A 19871-nucleotide genomic window follows, 5' to 3' on the forward strand; every position below is an offset into this window, starting at 1 on the left:
CTATCGCGATTGCGGTTTATCATATTGCGACATTGCTGCTCGCGTTGGTTGAGATCCAGTGACTGTTAGCAGAATATGGAATCGGTGGGTTCAGAAGGGTAATACGGAACACCGTGCTGGATCCCAATGGCCTCATATCACTAGCAGTCGAGGTTACAGGCATCTTATCCGCATGGCTGTAACGGATCGTGCAGCCACGTCTCAATCCGAGTCAACAGATGGGGATGTTTGCAAGACAACAACCATCTGCACGAACAGCTCAATGACGTTTGCAGCAGCATGGACTATCAGCTTGGAGGCCATGGCTGCGGTTTCCCTTGACGCTACATCACGGGCAGGAGCACCTGCAATAGTGTACTCAACGACGAACCTGGGTGCACGAATGGCAAAACGTCATTTTTTCGGATGAATCCAGGTTCTGTTTACAGCATCATGATGGTCGCATCCATGTTTGGCTACATCACGGTGAACGCACATTGGAAGCGTGTATTCGTCATCGCCATACAGGCGTATCACCTGGCGTGATGGTATGGGGTGCCACTGGTTACACGTCTCAGTCACCTCTTGTTCGCATTGACGGCACTTTGAACAGTGGACATTACATTTCAGATGTGTTACGACCCGTGGCTCTACCTTTCATCATGCGAAACGCTACATTTCAGCAGGATAATGCACGACCGCATGTTGCAGGTCGTGTACGGGCCTTTCTGGATACAGAAAATGTTCGACTGCTGCCCTGGCCAGCACATTTTCCAGATCTCTCACCAATTGAAAACGTCTGGTCAATGGTGGCCAAGCAACTGGCTCGTCACAATACGCCAGTCACTACTCTTGATGAACTGTGGTATCGTGTTGAAGCTGCATGGGCAGCTGTACCTGTACACGCTATCCAAGCTCTTTTTGACTCAATGCCCAGGCATATCAAGGCCATTATTATTGCCAGATGTGGTTGTTCTGGGTACTGCTTTCTCAAGATCTATGCACCCAAATTGCTTGAAAATGTAATCACATGTCAGTTCTAGTATAATATATTTGTCCAATGAATACCCGTTTATCATATGGATTTCTTCTTGGTGTAGCAGTTTTAATGTCCAGTAGTGTACACAGTAGTAGTTACTTTTGCTTCTTCTATTATATGTATTCCTCCATGATTTCCTCTTACTACAGTACGCAACAATAAGTCATGACATGACAAAAAAACCTGATTAGAGTAAAAGTTGTGAAGCTCTGACTGCGACAATGAACAATATTAATATTGTACAATGAACAATCTTAATATTCTAAAACTTTTTTTTATTTTTGAGAAGTTTTACCAAGGAAAAGATATTTTTCATATGCAGGAATTGCATTTTCCATCAATACAGCACAAACAAAAAGGATACACCTATAATAAATGGACTGCAGCATGTACACATGTGTGAACATATAAATTAGTGTTTAACGTCCTGTCGACAACGAGGTCATTAGAAACATATAAATGTCAGAATGTGTGTTGTTCTGCATTTTATTTCAATCATTAAACATATCCATATTGTAATTGTACCAATTAATGCAATATTATTTATGCACATAATACTAATTTCTCTTCGCAAATATACACTCCTGGAAATTGAAATAAGAACACCGTGAATTCATTGTCCCAGGAAGGGGAAACTTTATTGACACATTCCTGGGGTCAGATACATCACATGATCACACTGACAGAACCACAGGCACATAGACACAGGCAACAGAGCATGCACAATGTCGGCACTAGTACAGTGTATATCCACCTTTCGCAGCAATGCAGGCTGCTATTCTCCCATGGAGACGATCGTAGAGATGCTGGATGTAGTCCTGTGGAACGGCTTGCCATGCCATTTCCACCTGGCGCCTCAGTGGGACCAGCGTTCGTGCTGGACGTGCAGACCGCGTGAGACGACGCTTCATCCAGTCCCAAACATGCTCAATGGGGGACAGATCCGGAGATCTTGCTGGCCAGGGTAGTTGACTTACACCTTCTAGAGCACGTTTGGTGGCACGGGATACATGCGGACGTGCATTGTCCTGTTGGAACAGCAAGTTCCCTTGTCGGTCTATGAATGGTAGAACGATGGGTTCGATGACGGTTTGGATGTACCGTGCACTATTCAGTGTCCCCTCGACGATCACCAGTGGTGTACGGCCAGTGTAGGAGATCGCTCCCCACACCATGATGCCGGGTGTTGGCCCTGTGTGCCTCGGTCGTATGCAGTCCTGATTGTGGCGCTCACCTGCACGGCGCCAAACACGCATACGACCATCATTGGCACCAAGGCAGAAGCGACTCTCATCGCTGAAGACGACACGTCTCCATTCGTCCCTCCATTCACGCCTGTCGTGACACCACTGGAGGCGGGCTGCACGATGTTGGGGCGTGAGCGGAAGACGGCCTAACGGTGTGCGGGACCGTAGCCCAGCTTCATGGAGACTGTTGCAAATGGTCCTCGCCGATACCCCAGGAGCAACAGTGTCCCTAATTTGCTGGGAAGTGGCGGTGCGGTCCCCTACGGCACTGCGTAGGATCCTACGGTCTTGGCGTGCATCCGTGCGTCGCTGCGATCCGGTCCCAGGTCGACGGGCACGTGCACCTTCCGCCGACCACTGGCGACAACATCGATGTACTGTGGAGACCTCACGCCCCACGTTTTGAGCAATTCGGCGGTACGTCCACCCGGCCTCCCGCATGCTCACTATACGCCCTCGCTCAAAGTCCGTCAACTGCACATACGGTTCACGTCCACGCTGTCGCGGCATGCTACCAGTGTTAAAGACTGCGATGGAGCTCCGTATGCCACGGCAAACTGGCTGACACTGACGGCGGCGGTGCACAAATGCTGCGCAGCTAGCGCCATTTGACGGCCAACACCGCGGTTCCTGGTGTGTCCGCTGTGCCGTGCGTGTGATCATTGCTTGTACAGCCCTCTCGCAGTGTCCGGAGCAAGTATGGTGGGTCTGACACACCGGTGTCAATGTGTTCTTTTTTCCATTTCCAGGAGTGTACTTACATGCTAACAAGGCGTCAGTTCCATCCACTATGTCATAAACAGTGCAAAGGGGTTATATATATGAATACATAATAAATGATGTTTCAGAATAGAGCCTGTGTGTACCAGTGGTGTATGTTCGTCATAGACTGTAAAAACTTTCCTTTCTTACACTAATGACTGGAAGCATTAAAACTTGCAACTTACAATTTCAAAATTATGGTATGGAAAGTTATGGCAGAAGGTACATAAATTGTTACCTTTAGACCTAAATTAATTCAGTTTCAAAATCAGGTTGTATAAAAATGAGTGTTGCTGAAGAAAAAGCTTTCAGTTAATTTCAAATTGAAAGATGGTGTATCTAGAATTTTTTCCTGTTTGCTGATTGATTGATAAGTTTTTGTGACTCCAGCCAGATGTAGTCAGCTCTGTTCACTGACTGGGTGAGTATGATATAGACATATTCTGAATGAATCAGAGTTAAAACTATTTTTCATACCTACAAATGGCAAGGCTCTGCAGACATCATTACATTACTATTATCTATCAAATATGTTGGAATGCACACTATAGTTGTTATGCAACACACTAAAGCCTACAGGTTTGGGGTGTTGCAGCTACAATACGAAGTTTTGTTTGAGAATAAATTACACAAAATACAGGTTTTACCCAGATGAAAACTGCCCTCACAATTACTTAAACTGTCTCTTATTCGAATTTCTTCTTATCAGTCACATTTCCACAGATTTCTTTAAGCACTGAGCTGCACAGGAATATCATTTACACCAAGATTTTGTCGAATTATGTCCACTGTTTTCAACCACAGCAGATTTGTTGGGTTGTAAAAGGCAGTTTATGTTTAATGCATTATTCCTCCTGTATTGTACATGTTATGTAGGCCATACCACATTGTCATAATAGTGTAAAAATGCCAACCTTATATATAAGCAGATCATCAATGACCGACTCGGAGCCTTCATTGCTGGACAGAGGATCACAACTATATTTTTTCTTTATCTTCAGCTTAATTTAAAGACATATCTTCAACATACAGAAGAAAGGCACATTTCTGTCTTGTGCTTCATCTATTAACTGGTCACGAGGTATCATTAACAAAGTGCTCTCAATCTGATGTGTGGATACCTGTTTTTATTAGCACCCATCTCTAGATGTGCCAATTCAGCCAGAAAGCGTTGCCTCTGCTGCTACAATTGTGTCATGAAAGAAAATAGTACAAATGCTTTTGAAAATAAAAACTGTCTAGGCTGAAGAATCCTAAAGTCTGGCTAAGTAATTTGGTAATCAAAACAGTTATTGAGTCTAAATGCTAGCACGTGTCTGATATAAAGAGAACATTTAGAAGCAGTGATGAAAATGAGCCTAAAAAATGAAACATATGATCCCATTAAAGCTGTTGAACAATGACAGTTCAACATGGACAGCTAGAGTTTCATTTGAAGACAGTGTCTGGTCACACTGAGACAAGGAATGCCATCACAGCTTTTACATCAGATGGAATGGAAAATTCGTTATTGACTAACAGTTGAAAATATAGCACCAATGAGTAAGCTTCCAGAGTTGTTGGGGTATTCCACTCACATTCAAGAGAAACTAGGTTTAAATCTTCTTCCAGGCATTCCAATTTAGGTTTCCTGCAGTTTTCCTAAATTTAGATGAATGCTTGGATGGTCCCTTTGAACAGGACATGGGCACTCATCATCTCCATCACTGTCCTAGCTGAGCTCATATTCCATACCTAGTAACCCCATCATCAAATGACATTAAATTCTCACATTCCTCCCTTAACACTGACAAATGTTCCTTCTAGCAATCTTATAAATATACCACACACCTCCACAAATGAGAAGTAGTAGTGCATAAGGGCTCTGAAGAACAGACACATAGCATTGCTACTGACTGTCAGCACATGGGACACATTAAATTGCAAATATGTTTGTCAGTTGTTACAAAGCACAGAAAGATAAAATATGTAGTTCCCATGAGGAGTCACTCCAATTTATCTCCAGGCATGGACCATATGCTCCATATCCACATGAATTTCAGAAAAAAAAGGATCAAAGCGCTGGATATGTGGACACATTTTATGGCGCAGTGCACAGAACAATATGAATACTATAGAAGCTACTTCAAATCAATGTCTACCTACAAAGCACTAGACATCAAGGCTTCTTGTGGAGAAAACATGCTCCGATGGAACCATAACCTATATCACTGCAGCAGTTCCAACATGATTCTCTGCATCAGAGAAATGCCACGCCTTCATAAAATGTGTTTTGAATGGTTTATTGTCAATGGAAATACCTTCAAAGTTGGTAAAAGGTACAAGGAGTCTTGTGCTACATTTTCAACAGTTAAGAAGTAGGTAGCTAAATTTGAACAGGACCATACAGCTTTAGGAACCATTTATGTTAATAATATCAGAAAACCGCAAACACAAATTAAAACAATAATAAAGTGCACAGTATGGCATTAGATGGTCTGCAGTTAACAGTATGTGAAGTAGTTGACATCATAGGCATACCAGAAGTGAGGGTATGGTACATTTTACATGAAGAATTGACCATGGTAAAGCCACATACCAGATGATCATAACTAGAGACCGAATGATATGCATCATAAAAATCTTAAAATACACATGCAAATAAGCATTAAAATGCTTAAAAAATGCATCAAAAGTGTTGAAATATGCAAGATCAAATGATGAAAAAACATTATACTTGCCGCATGCATTATATCTCAAAGTCTAACCTGTGCGTATCAATTACGGGGAAGAGCGCTGTATATCAATTACAAGGAACAGCGTCAGTCATGCAAAAAATCAGTACATTTAGAACACTGGTATCATTTTCTGAATACTTTCTAGTAGTGGTTAGGAGAAGATTCTGGAAATATTTTTCTAATACCCTCATTCACAAATCTGGCGATTATAGAATCATTTACTTTTACAAGTTCTTTGCAGGCCGCTAAGTAGGAAGAGGTACACTCTTCTTTTAAAGCACCAACAATTAAATTGGCAATGTAACTGCCACAAATGTCTATAATTTCATCACCTGAAATCCAGGTAATGCTGTCCTTGAGTTCATTGCATATTTCTTCCAGAAAATTTATGTAAATTGTCGGTATGTAATTTTTATGCAATGTTGATTCATGTGATATATTTTGATTTAAGCAATATTTGTGCAGGAAGCCTTTGAGAAGTGTTAGTAAGTTTGTGAAGAGGAAGATTGCTTGCAGTGAATTTTTCACATAGATCCATGTTAAACCAACTTTTTTGGTTACCTTTGGACAAATCCCTGCTACTGCAACTTGCTGTTGTCAGAAGTTGCTGTTGTGGTCCCTTCTTCTGCAATCCTACGATATGAAGACTCGTCTTGACATGCTGGTCTATTTGACATTTTTTGTTTTTTTTGCACAAAAAGTTTCTCTCACAAACTTGACAATATAAAACAATTCTGTCATATTTAAATATTCCAGAATGCTCAGCTATCCATGAAATGATGTTTCCTTTTTGTCAGCATGACACATAACATGTTACACACTACACATTGTAAACACATTCAACTGTGTACAAGTAAATAGAAACAATGTACATGTGACTAAAAGCTTGTGTAGTTTAATTTAATTGTTGCTGATGGGTATGGTATGACAGTGGAGGCGGTTAACTGGGGGCGTGGGTGCAGCAGCACTGACTCTGCCTGCCTGTTCCTGTTCTTCTTGTGTAATGATTTCACTAGGCAGTGGCCACTCGGGGTTAGTGATTGTATGCAGTTCTAGGTCGTGGTCAATCTGTGAGACATCAAAACTAAATCGAGCTAGAGACCGCCCATCTAAATTTTAAAAATACTGTAAACAGAGCAAAAATATGCATTGTCACTGGTTTTTAGTTAAAATATGCAATAGCCGGTGAAAATGAGCCAAATATGCAAATGCATACGCAACATGGAAATGCATATAATCCAGTCTCTAGTCACAACCTTTCTGGAATATAAAATCACCTTCACCTGCTTTAGTGCATGACCATCAACTTTAAACTCTGTTTTGATTGTTGTTTCACTTCTGGAATGAAGTTGTTGAGCCATATCTCAGCCACAGTAACAGGTACACAATATATTTGAAAGGGAGGGGAGTGAGGAGAAAGAGGAGATTTGCACCCCCTCCTCCAATGCATTATGCACCACATGCAGCTTTCCTTTGCCTGTTGCAGGGCAAACTTGCCAGTTCCACATTCATATCCCATTCCCTTGCTGCCTATCCCTCTCCTACCCATCATTCCCCCTTTTTATCCTGCCACTCCATACGGCTACAGCTCCACACTCCATTTGAATAGTGCACGTACGTGTGTGTGTGTGTGTGTGTGTGTGTGTGTGTGTGTGTGTGTGTGTGTGAGTGTGAGTGTGTGTGAGTGTGTGTGTGTGTGTGTGTAGGGCAGTCTTTCCTCTACTGGCACGATTCTGATACACTGGTCTCCAAGAACCAGGGGCTTTATTTATCTTCTGATTCCCAGTTTGTCAGAGAGATGGTCTGCCATTTTGTTCTTTGTCATTCAGACTTGTGTGATCACACCACATGCATCTGTGGCATACAATTCTGCATTGTTGCCATACACTTCCTTCAACTCAGCATGGATTGGTTCAATGCTGTCCCCCTAAAATACAAAAACTGAACTGATTCTCCACTTTATCAATGGACTGCACAATTTTGTTTTACTCCTCTAGTGGAGTGCTATGGTACTACAGTACAGGGACTTAAATGTGTACCAGGACTGCAGAGACATGCCTGATAACAAAAAAATTCATGTAATAATTAAAATTTTAAACTAATCCTCACAATTAGTCTCTGCTACACAACGTACAAACACTGGTATTATTAGCAGCCACCTTAGCAAAACAAAAGTATAAAATATAAATGATTATCTCACTTACCCCCAGCCTGTAAGCATAAAATATGGCTGCAATTTCAATGCGAAACACAGACTTCGACACTGGAAAAACAGCAGTGTGATAGCCAGGAATGCAGTCCACAATCGAGAGCTGTATACACCGACTGTGTAAAATGCAAACTGAAGGTATAAGGCCCAGGTTTTGGAGCGATCCAGCACTGACCACAATATAACACCAATACAGGCAATGAGCTGTGGAAAGATGCATGTTAAACTTGTATAAGAAGACGAATTATGTTATGAAACTTCATATGTTACAATTCATTTGACATTTAAGCTGCACTTCAGATTAATAATGAATCATTCAAATATGAAAAGATGTTCAGTTCAAGAATTTTCATTTTGATGTGTGGTTATTTGATTGTGAATATTGCTAAATATTTCTCATTATTAACAATTGTAAGAGCAAAGATAATCACTAACTCATACTAGAGGCACCGAGTGGTACACAGGCACATAAACAAGATTCGGAATTTTTGGCCACAGGCCCAACACTGCAGTCTCAATGCACTGATATGTTAGAGCAGGTGAAAGAAAGCATCGGAAAGTTTCTCCCTCACACGCCAGCAACCATTCACAAAGGATTTACAGTGATGAGCAATCTCTTGTCCAAGTCTTTAAAGGTCTTGCTAAGTCTTCATCCATAATTAGACCTCTCATGTACTGCTGACATATGCCCTTGAAACTGCAACCACTACCACTATCACCTGCAAAGACGAATGCCTTTTACCTAATACCACTTGCTGAGATTGTAACAATTTAATGAAACCCTCAAGCAGAGCTTCAAATATCTTTCATCATGCACTCAAATGAGGAATATCTCCCTCCCTCCCTCCCCCCCCCCCCCCAAAAAAAGAAGGAAGTTCCATTTATACCGAAGTAGTACACCTCTATTCATCATATCTGAAAAGTATTTTAGTCCTTCCCTATCCCATGCCTATACCCATTCCCTTGTCATACAGGTCGTATTGGTGTAGAAGACCAGGAGCAAGACATATTCTGTGCACCCACCACAGTCCTGCCACATGCATATCCTGCTCCATCACAGGTGTCGGCCACCTGTGAAGGCAACCATGTTACACTCAACTCTTCTGTGCCATCTTCACAACATTTTGTACTGGCATCGTCACCAGCCAGCTGTCCACTCAAATGAATAGCCACCAACAAACTATGACCAAGAACATCATCCAGTGGCAGAATTTGTCACTGAAAGCAACAGGCTCAATTTCAGTGGCTACTTAACAAACCTATGCTATCTGGATCCTCTCCTCTCCCGTCCCACAACACTAACTTCACCCAACTGTGCGTATGAAGTGTGCACAAAAAGTAATGGGAATTTTGTGTTGCATTAGCCTGATTTATGTGATTATTTCACATTTGTGTTGGTAAACTGTATCTAAAAATTATCTGTGTGGTGATATCCATATTGGCTATTTAGTCTTTTGTCAACTTTCAAAAAGATTGTGCGTGTTTTGGTAGTATTGGTGATCAGTCATTTTGTATACAAATGGACCAGACAATTTGTATTAATGTAAGACCAGATTAAGTGCAGTTAAATTTAAGAAGTGTTAAGTATTGCTTTTGGTGAGTCTGCTGTTAGTAAAACAATGATTTACCACCAACTGATGAAATCACAGAAAAAGTAAACGCAATGCATACAAACTAATGCTGAATCACAATCAGAGAAATTGGTAACAATGTGAGCATATCAACTGTGTCATGTCAAGGGTGGTTTTTTATGCTTTGGACATGAAATGTGTTACAGTAAAATTTAGTGAATTTCATACAAAAACAGTGACAGATGCAAGCAGATGAAGTCAACAACAATGCAGAACTACTGAAACATGTCATAACAGATAATGAAACATGGATTTGCAGGTATGACAACAAAACTAAGGATCAATTGTCCCCATGGATCACCAAGAAAGTTCAACAAGTGTGGTCTAATGTGAAGTTTATGTTCACTGTGTCATCACCTTTAATAGCATCACAGGCTCTCACCACAAAGTCAAATAACCAACAAAGAGAACTACTTACAAGTTCAACACTGTTTGCGTGATGCAACAAAAAAAAAAAAAACGAAAAAAAACGAAAAATAAAAATAATAGTTCTCTTTGTGGTGAAATAATTCACGGCTTTTAGACCCTGATAATGCACCTGTTACTACTTTGTTACTCGTTTGTAAATTTTTGGCTGAAAAACAGTACTGTAATGATGCACCAGCTTCCTTATTCATCAGATATGGTCCAATTTTACTTTTTTGTTCCCAAAACAAAGAAAATCTTAAAGGATCATCGTTTCACAAGCATATATGAGATTAAAACAAATTTCTATGATAGCTAAAAGCTATCACAAAGAAAGAGTTCCAGAAGTGTTTTGGGGATTGGAAAAGATGCTGGCATACATGCATAATATCTAATGGAGAATATTTTGAAGGAGATAATGTTAATGTAGATAAATGTAGTTCCCACTGTTTTTTTTTAATACTCTTTGTATAAACATTGTCTCCAGAACATAACATTCAATCCTGTAATTACTATGGCTTCAATCTCTGTTCCACACTCACTACTTATTTCGTCACATGTTATGAGCACATGCTGGTGCCACAATCCTACCCCTCCCTTTGCTGCACCATCACACTGTGTGTGTGTGTGTGTGTGTGTGTGTGTGTGTGTGTGTGTGTCAAATGCCTCAACTGTATGACAACAGGTCATCTTTACTCTTTCCCTTGCCTCCTCATTAATCATACACAGCCCCAAAATAAATGCAAATGTTATATTTTTCTACCCAAACCAGTAACCTGTATGTGGCACATCCCAAAACACCATCTACACTGCAGTATTGGTAGGATTTATCAGCAGAAGTTACTTTATGCATAAACTAGCACAGGAAAGTACAAAAATTAAAAAGAATTCTGACCTGTGAAATAATTAAGCAAAATGTTACTCTGTGGAGAATTTTCTTGTACTTCTTGTTACAGATATAGATAACCAGCAACCACACCTGTAAACAGAAAATTGTTTTGCTACATATATCATTGGTGACCAACACATTTCAGCTTGACTAGTGTAAACATAAAACACCAAGAATTAAACTATACTTACACAAGCAACAATTCCAGCTACACTTATGTCAAATGCAAATGAATCTAGCTCTTGAAGATAACTTGAAGGTGCCATTTTGTCAACAGTAATCATTTTTGCTGACACAAACATGAGTGGAGCTGAGACAAAGGTACATGCAACCATTGAACTGGCAATCTGTACAAAAAGAAAGACATTACAGCTTACATAATGTGAAGCTTTGTGGCAATAAAGGGAAGGAGCAAATTTAGTCAACATACCAAGTCAATATCAACTGAGTACTGTGTTGCAAACACAAACACTCCTGGAGCTGATGGGAATGTCCCGTATAAAAATCCATACGTGCTAAGGTCTAAAGTGTCTGTTGAATTTTCACCAGCATGGAACAGGCTAACAACTTCACGAGTTATTAAGGGTAACACCAACCTATGATAAAAGACACAATTAAAAGTTGTATCACAAGGAAATTTTTGCATGTAAGAGAGAGTGCTGAAAAGTTCTCAACCTCTCCTTGACAGAACTTAAGAATTATGTACTTACTGGTATCTTGAGCAGACCATCATTCAGTAATTGGCAGAGACTGAACTTGTCCGCATGTAAGGAATTAGGTGATTTATGCATTGAAGTGGAAGAGGAGGAGGAGGAGGAGGAGGAGGAGGAGGAGGAGGAGGAGGGGGCTGCATGAAGAGAGTGGGGGGGAGGGGGGAGGGAGAGGGGTTGGAGAGAGGGAGAGGGAGAGGACTCCTGGTATGTGGCAGAGGTTATATCTGTTGAATTATGCGGGAGGAAGTAATATGTTACGTGACTCTTCCAAGAATGCACACACTAGCAATTTCAACAATAAACCTCTCTGTGATGCACAATACCATCCTTGAAGATTGTTGAGCATCTCCATACCACTCTTGCGCCAATTAAATGATGCAGTGATGAAACATGGTACTGTTCATTGCATCTTCTCTCTCTCTTCTATTAATCCAACCTGGTAAGGTTCCCCAACTGATATGTAACACTTAAGGACTGGTCAAACAGGTCTTCTGAAAGTCACTTCTTTTGTCAATGAATTACGTTATCTTAAGATTATCACAGTGAATCTCTGCCAGGCATGTGCTTTTCCTTTAATTTGTTTTCCAACATCATTCCACATTATTCTACAATAATGTACAAAAGAATTGGATTCAGCCTTCTTTTACAAAGCTGCACTCTGATATCTGCCTGAACTGATTTACAAAAGCTACCAGCAAACAAAATCATCAAGACAAGGGTTTAAATCCTGCTCCTATTTAAACCCATGTCCATTATCTTCACCACCCTAGCATTCAAAAAGAATACCAGAAATGAAATTCATTGACACAATAAAATGCAGAGATTAAAAGGGTCCATTTACATTCCACTGTGAAGAGCTAATGTGTCAGCTTTGTACAGAGAGACTTTTGGAATGAAGGTGCACAACACTTTTGAGGCCATGAATTATGACAACTACTGAAACCACTGATTGTTTGCATGAACAAACAAAAAAGCTTTTCTTTAAACAGATCGTAAATTACCCAGATGACACTCATCCATTGTTTGATCACGAGAGCATTTAGCAACTTACAGCAAACTATAATACAATTTGAAACTTTTCGTACATGAGAGTTCGATTCCTTAAAGTATCGGGGAGGAAGGGGGGGTGGGGTTAACTGGCTATTTCAACGGTGTGGGAGATTTAAGGGTTTTCGAAGGCGTGAAACTTTGTTCTGCCATGACATTCAGCTCTGGGGATAAATGCCAGCAACAAACTTATATACTAATACCTGCAAAATTCTGCTGAAGAAATAGCTGAAATACTGTAGATATCATGAGAATGAATAAAATGCATGTTTGGTAAGAAATGCCAAAGTAAGTGTAAAGTTGACTGAAGGCTGCTGCAAAGCATATCAATTTATTTTGCAGATGAAGATTACATAAAATACTGGTCATTTAGTTATGCCTATTGTTACTGGTGAAACATGGTTATATTAACAGAACTGTCAAAGGATGTAAGAATCAAGACTGAAACAACAGGCTAGGTCCCATGAACAATATTTTGGGATAATGAAAACATTCTTTATTTAAGCTGACAGGTTACCAGAAGAAAGTACTACAAATCAACAAAAATTGCCAATGAAGTACTGTTCAAGAAGCGAAAATGAAAAGATAAGCATGAAAACTCATCAAATTTTGTACTATCATACTTTTTTCTCTTTCCAAATATCAACATATATTTGAAGGAAAAGGGTTTTCAGGTGTGGAGATAATGGAAGCAACAGACTAACATTTCAGTGATCAACAACAACAGGCAACTGCACAGTGTGAGGTGCCAGCACCATTATTTCCCGCCTGTTACACTCGAGAGTGATCAGCCGGAAAATAGCTGCTCATACATCTCATCTCCACCTACATCTACACTTCTTGTGAATCTCTATTATCTGAGATGATGGTTTATTTGTGTACATCTGCACAAGCCTATTTTTTCTTATTTTACCTTATTAGAAATTTATGAAACTTTCCCACAAGTACATAGACTTGATTGAGATGAGAACTTTTCAGCATCTTCTTGCACCAATGAATAAAGTTAATAATTATCATGGATATTCAGTTGATTGCTCAGCAGCAGCTACTATTAAAGCATATCAGATACACTATTCATGTCGAACTAAGATTAACTGCCTCTACAAGTGCAGATTTTAAAATTTGTCAGGACTCTATAACATATAATTCACAAGAAAAGAATACTCCCTCCCCCAACACACACACACACACACACACACACACACAAATCATGGAATTGTTAACTTTTTGTTACACTTTTCCCATACTGTGTGCACACTTAGCTGAAATAATCCTTGTTGGCATAAATTCAGTATTCTTTATCAACAAATTAATATTAAGATAAAAGTTCACTTATCCTGAATGTCATACCAAACACATGTTCTGATATCTGACCAGAATATCACACCAGGCAACACACTGTGTCTGGAGCCTACCTCACCGTTTGGTGGTAATAGTGAGCCTTTGTAAATTCATGTGCCCTGCACCACATCACTTGCTTAGTTTCAGCTGACAAAGGGGCATGCCACTGGCTCTGGATGCAAGAAAAGGGGTCACTAAGGGCTACAAACATCACTCTTGCTTTGTGATTAATCTGTTCTTTGAATGCTTAACACACTGTGTGCATCACTGGATCTTTGCTTTGGACTTTTCGGTACAGTTTGTTTCATAGTTATCACCACTGCTTTTACAAGAGTACAGTCAAGACTGGGAAGACTGGCTGGTATAACTTTAGCAGCTCTGACAGCATGTCTCCACCTTCCACCTAATTGATCCAGAGCAGCTGTATGAATATTTTCTTTGTGTCAGAATCTGGACTGTTACAATTCCTCTATAAGATGTCACATCTGGTAAATGCCATAACCCTATCACTTGTGAAGAGTAATGGTTGGTTGGTTTGTGGAATTGAAGGGACCAGACTGCTACAGCTATCGGTCCCTTGAAGACTAATGGGAGAATGTAATAGTCTCCACTGTCATTTAGTTCCAGAGAGGCTTCAAATTCCATCACTGTCACAAGAAACAATCTCAAATGCGTGTCACTTGAATAGCTGATGTACATGGATTAAGGAGAAAATGCACCTTTACACATGCCAATACCAAAAGCAGAGACAGTTATATGCTGATTTTCTTATTAGAGACATTCTGATTCATCACACTCCAGTTTCATAAGAAGCATTAAAACTAGCCAATCCAACACTCAACTAAATAGTGTCAGTCACACACACTTCTGAAGTAGTCAAGTCTGCTGCTCTGTGTAGCTAAACTACCTAGCTTGGGTTATAACCTTGCCATCAAATAAAAGGGCTTGAACCAAAACATCATATTAAAGATGTGAAACCACTTCTTCCACTTCAGTGTGACACACACAGTGTTTTTTCCATTATGTAAAAACTGCTCTGGACTCTATGATCAAAGACACTGCTGATATCAGTAATGTATGCAACAAGTGTGATATTAGTGGCTATATTGCAGATATTTGTTTCTTCACACTCCAGCTGACCTCACCTGTCCAGCAAATCCTAAGATATGGAAGTAAATAGCATTTCTGCTAGTTACATGGATCTCAGCTTATGTCACAGCCTCTACACATGAATGTGGTAATGTAAAAACAATGTGTATGCTTTGAGACAGATACAGGAGCCACGTCACCTAATTAATCATGATAGTTATACATTATTAGACTAGCCATAAGTCACTGAGACACTGTTGCCTACAAGAACATTCAGATTCCCATCTGAAGATTTTAGAGAACTCACACAAGACGGTCACAAACACTTTACAAATCCTTGTTGTCGAACTTATCGATACAGCAAATATTTTAAGCCTTGAGGCATCTGTGTTTTCCATTAAAGGGGCTGGTAATAACTCTATGTCAATACCTTATTCATCACTGGAGACATTATATGGTGAATGTTCTGATATTTTTAGTTTTGGCCTGGGCTGAGTGGTGGATTGCGAGGCCAACATCACCTTAAAATAAGGAGCAATGTCACAATTTTTTGATCCTGAGTTATTCATATTTCACCAAAACTGAATGTATAAGCTGAATAAGACTAGTTAGTATAACAAAGTGTGCTAGTATCTATATCACAGAGTGATTTTGCATCACCATTTGTTGTAATCTGAAAGCTAAATTCTAAACTGATACTTTGCAGACACTTAAAATCCAAAATACTGTGTAGCTGTCTACCCGATTCCACAACCAGAATTGCTGGTGAATGATTTCTCAAAATTGATCTTGCTTAGTTTCAAATACTGTTGGATGTAGCGTAATATAAATGGCATTAACAGGGAACCTCTGTAGCACCCAGTTCCACCTTATTATGGATCATAAGCCCCTGGTAGCTATTCTTTGGCTAAAACACAAGCTTTCAGAGAGAACAACAAAATGGCTTCAGACTTGGGTGTCACTTTTGAGTGCCTACAATTAGCTGATTTGTTACTGCATGATACATCAGTATAGTAATGCAGACCCAATGTCACAGTTACTCATGAGGCCCAACCCAAATTTTCATAGGACAGCCAATGCATGTTTCTACATTGATACAGATGTCTGACAAGTGGTTATGATGTTTCCTGTCACAGCATCCCAAGTTGTGGAAGCTACTGATAGGGATCCTACTCAATAGTATCTCAGCTCCTACTACATCGGGATTGGCCTGCTTGCCCAAACATGTTGGCTCACACACAACATTTTCACTGTGGCCTATGTCCATGAAACACTGTTAGTATATCAGCGTTGACTTTGCAGGGCTTTTCCTTTGCTCCATGTGGCTTATTACACTTGTTGCACTGTCTAATTATCCATATATCATATGTCTCTACTCCACAACAGCAGAAGCCACTGTTGAGGGTGCTCTCAAAGATCTTTGTCACTGAGGATTACAGTACAGTTTCTGGTAATGGTCCACAATTTGCATGCAAGTTACTCTAGGATTTCTGCCCTCAAAATGGGATTCAGCATCTAAGCCCTTGTCTTTCCATCTAGCCTAATGGAGAGGCAGAGAGGACGGTACACACCTTAGATGCCTTAAGCCATGGGAGAAAAATTCACAAATATGGGATTAACCACATTTTTAGGCCTTTACACAATGATTTCTATGATGTATGGAATCCCGCTGAGAGTATTCACAGCCACCAGCCTCACATCATCCCCAACCCCACTGCCCCACAAAGCAGAAGTAGCATGAAGAGCCAGCTGCCTTTATACATCATCAGCAGTATCCTGTTGGCATCCCCATCTGGACCTGATCGTATGAGTGCTGCCCTAGTTGGACTATGGCAGTAATTCACCAGCTTAAAGGTCACATTATGTATATAGGAGTTGAGGTGTCATTCACTGCTGTAACCAACTCCGCCACCAGCAGGTGCCTTCTCTGCATGCACAGCCTCAACACATATTTCCACTTCCATCAACAATTGCAACTGACACCACAAAATTACACCATTCTGAGACCATTTGAGGGTGGTTGTTTGGCTTCTCCCTCTGCTAGAAATCATCTCCTGCTCACACTACTCATCCAGAGGCTGGTTCTCAGGACACGATTTTGCTGTCCACTTGGCAGCCACCACCATAAACAGAGGTATTCCCGCACGGCACCTAATTGCAACTGGGTAAATTGTATGACACTGCAGTGGAATCATTCTCTTGAGACATGATCCTTGTGACACTGCCTGTCAGCAGAGAATCTCAGGTAACATTGAGATGCAACATTTACCAGTGGGCTGGACATCTATTGTGGTCTCTCTTCTTCCTCTTTGCAGCACATGGAACCTCTCAGGCGAGTTCACAGAATACTCACTAGATACAACTGAAGAAATTGTGAAATTTTGATTCGCAAGGGATCTGTATATTTTCAAAATAAAGATTCCGACTTTTCTGAAGCATCCAGAACCTACAAAGATGGTAGTAAATCAGTAACTAGGTATTTCAACAAATCATTATTTACTAACAAATTAATGAACAATGCCAGCATCGAAAGAAAGTGGTTGTTGTACTCGCCTTCTAAAAACTCTGTATTTTGCTTTTTATGCTGTTTATTCTACCCTTATGGCGTAAATCTATGCTCTCCGACTGGATGTAATGATTTGAAGCACATTAATAACATAATTTCAACACATGAAACTAGCCCAGCACATAGGCAATCTATGATGACTTATCTGGCACAAAGTAAAACAGTTGGTAGAACACGTATACACTTATCATCTCAACATAAAAAAGAAGTGGATTACTGAAGAAATGTACTTAAATGGATTGTAGCTGTTGTATAATTTTTGGCATAGAGAGGGCTTCCATTTCATAGTGATAATGAAATCCTAGGATGGAGATTATTTGGGATGTGTGGAATTATTGAGTGAATTTGTCAGCAAATATCTGCAATGAGTTTATTGACATAATGGGAAAAAAAGGCCCTAAAAAAATTATAAATGAAGTTAAATTAGCAAAAACTTTTTCCATTAGCATTGACAGTACACCCAATCTGTCTCTAGTTGACCAGCTAACTTTTATAATTTGATACATAAAAGATCGTGTTCCTGTTGAAAGCTACCTGAAATTCATACCTACAAAAGACCATAAATCTGAGTATTTAACAGAAACCGCATTGAATTTTTTAGAGAATCATGATGTTCCCATAAAATATTGCAGAGGACAAAGCTACGACAATGCTTCAAATATGTCAGAGAAGTATACTGCTATACAAGCAAGAATCAAGGAGAAATGTGAATTTGCCACCTTTGTACCATGTGCGGGACATTCACTACACTTGGTAGGTGTCCAACTGCTGGATGTGTATCAGAAGCAACAGAGTTTTTTGAAATTGTTCAGAAAGTGAACAACTTTCGTCGAGGTCTACCCATCAATGGAATATATTGACAGGAGATTTAGGTTCAAAAAAAGTTGTTACAAGTCTTTCACAAACCAGATGGTCAGCCCCAGATGATGCAGTAAGCACCCTGCATGAAGATCATAAACAAATTACAGAAACTTTGATGTTCATCACAGAAGATACAGAACAGGCAAGAGCAACTAGAGATGAAGCCCATAGTCTGTCAAGAAAAGTGCGAAAGCTAGAATTTATTATACTAACGGAAATTTGAGCTCTATATTGGAAAGAATAGACAAAATAAATAATTATTTTCAGAAAGAAATAATAACTCTGCACATTGCAACTAATTTGTTTGCTTCACTTGATTATTTTATCATTAATCTCAGGGATAAATTTGATGATTTCAAATCATCTGCCAAATAAAAAAGAAACCCAGAATCTGATTACAAGGACCTATGTCTAAGAAAAAAATTTAGAAGCTTGTGCCAAAGTTTTTTAAATGGCTCTGCACTGGCAGTCCATCTGAATGGAAAAGAGGAATTCACAATATAAACGTTCCTTCCCATAACTGATACCCTGAGCACTCAAAAACAGCAATCAAGTTCATATGAAAACATTAGTCAATGTTTTGGTTTATTTTTTTGCTTGAAAACTCTGAATTCCGAAGAGATGAGACAAAATTGCAAAGAATTATCTGAAATTTATTATGAAGATGTTAACAAGCAATAGTTGGAAACGGAATGTCTGCATTTAACAGAATACTTGAAAATTGTTCACAGTAAAAATGGGGAACTAATAGTACATTGGAAATACATCATCTTTTTAAAGAAAACAAAACTGAAGACACATTTCCAAACGTAGAAATCGCATTGAGAATTTTTTAAGCATGGTGGTAACCAACTGCAGCGCAGAACACTCCTTCTCCAAATTGAAAAGAATAAAAAATGAATTAAGAAGTACAATGCTTGACTAGAGATTAACCAGTTTATTGCTGATGTCCATAGAATGTGATATGCTCAAAAATACAGATTTTGGAAAAGTGATTAACGATTTTGCCCATCTCAAATCTAGAAGGGTACCTCTTCAATCAACATAGATTTTTAAGCACTAACCTGTGAATGCTAAAAAGAGTTACTTTTGTGGATTATATTATATTATCTATTCATTTATAGAATGAATGCAGAAATCATGGCAAAAGCATTTAACAAACTTCTGAATTGCGAGGAACCCAAAGAACCCTTACAAATCAACATAAATACCCCAATAAAAACCAAACCTAACAAACTAGACCCTCCAACCTTCCAAGAAATAGAAAAAATTCTTAAAGAACTAAAAAATTATAAGGCATGTGGAGAAGATCAGATTTTTGTTGAAATGAGGAAATATGCAAGTGACACAGTCAAGACCTCCTTACACATGGCTCT

The 19871-nt window shown here is 39.6% G+C and overlaps 1 protein-coding gene across 1 annotated transcript in view; it reads right to left on the reverse strand.

The window, feature by feature from the left end:
* Window positions 1-19871, reverse strand: part of LOC126184434 (integral membrane protein GPR155) — a 171663-nt gene that overhangs the window by 30816 nt on the left and 120976 nt on the right. The window contains exons 6-9 of the mRNA XM_049926826.1: window positions 11309-11474; window positions 11070-11225; window positions 10885-10968; window positions 7949-8157 (exon numbers count right to left, since the gene is read on the reverse strand). Of these exons, the coding sequence (XP_049782783.1) occupies window positions 7949-8157; window positions 10885-10968; window positions 11070-11225; window positions 11309-11474 (615 nt within the window). The remainder of the gene's footprint in view (window positions 1-7948; window positions 8158-10884; window positions 10969-11069; window positions 11226-11308; window positions 11475-19871) is intronic.

Source organism: Schistocerca cancellata, chromosome 4 (assembly GCF_023864275.1).
Source record: "Schistocerca cancellata isolate TAMUIC-IGC-003103 chromosome 4, iqSchCanc2.1, whole genome shotgun sequence".
Taxonomy (NCBI): Eukaryota; Metazoa; Arthropoda; class Insecta; order Orthoptera; family Acrididae; genus Schistocerca; species Schistocerca cancellata.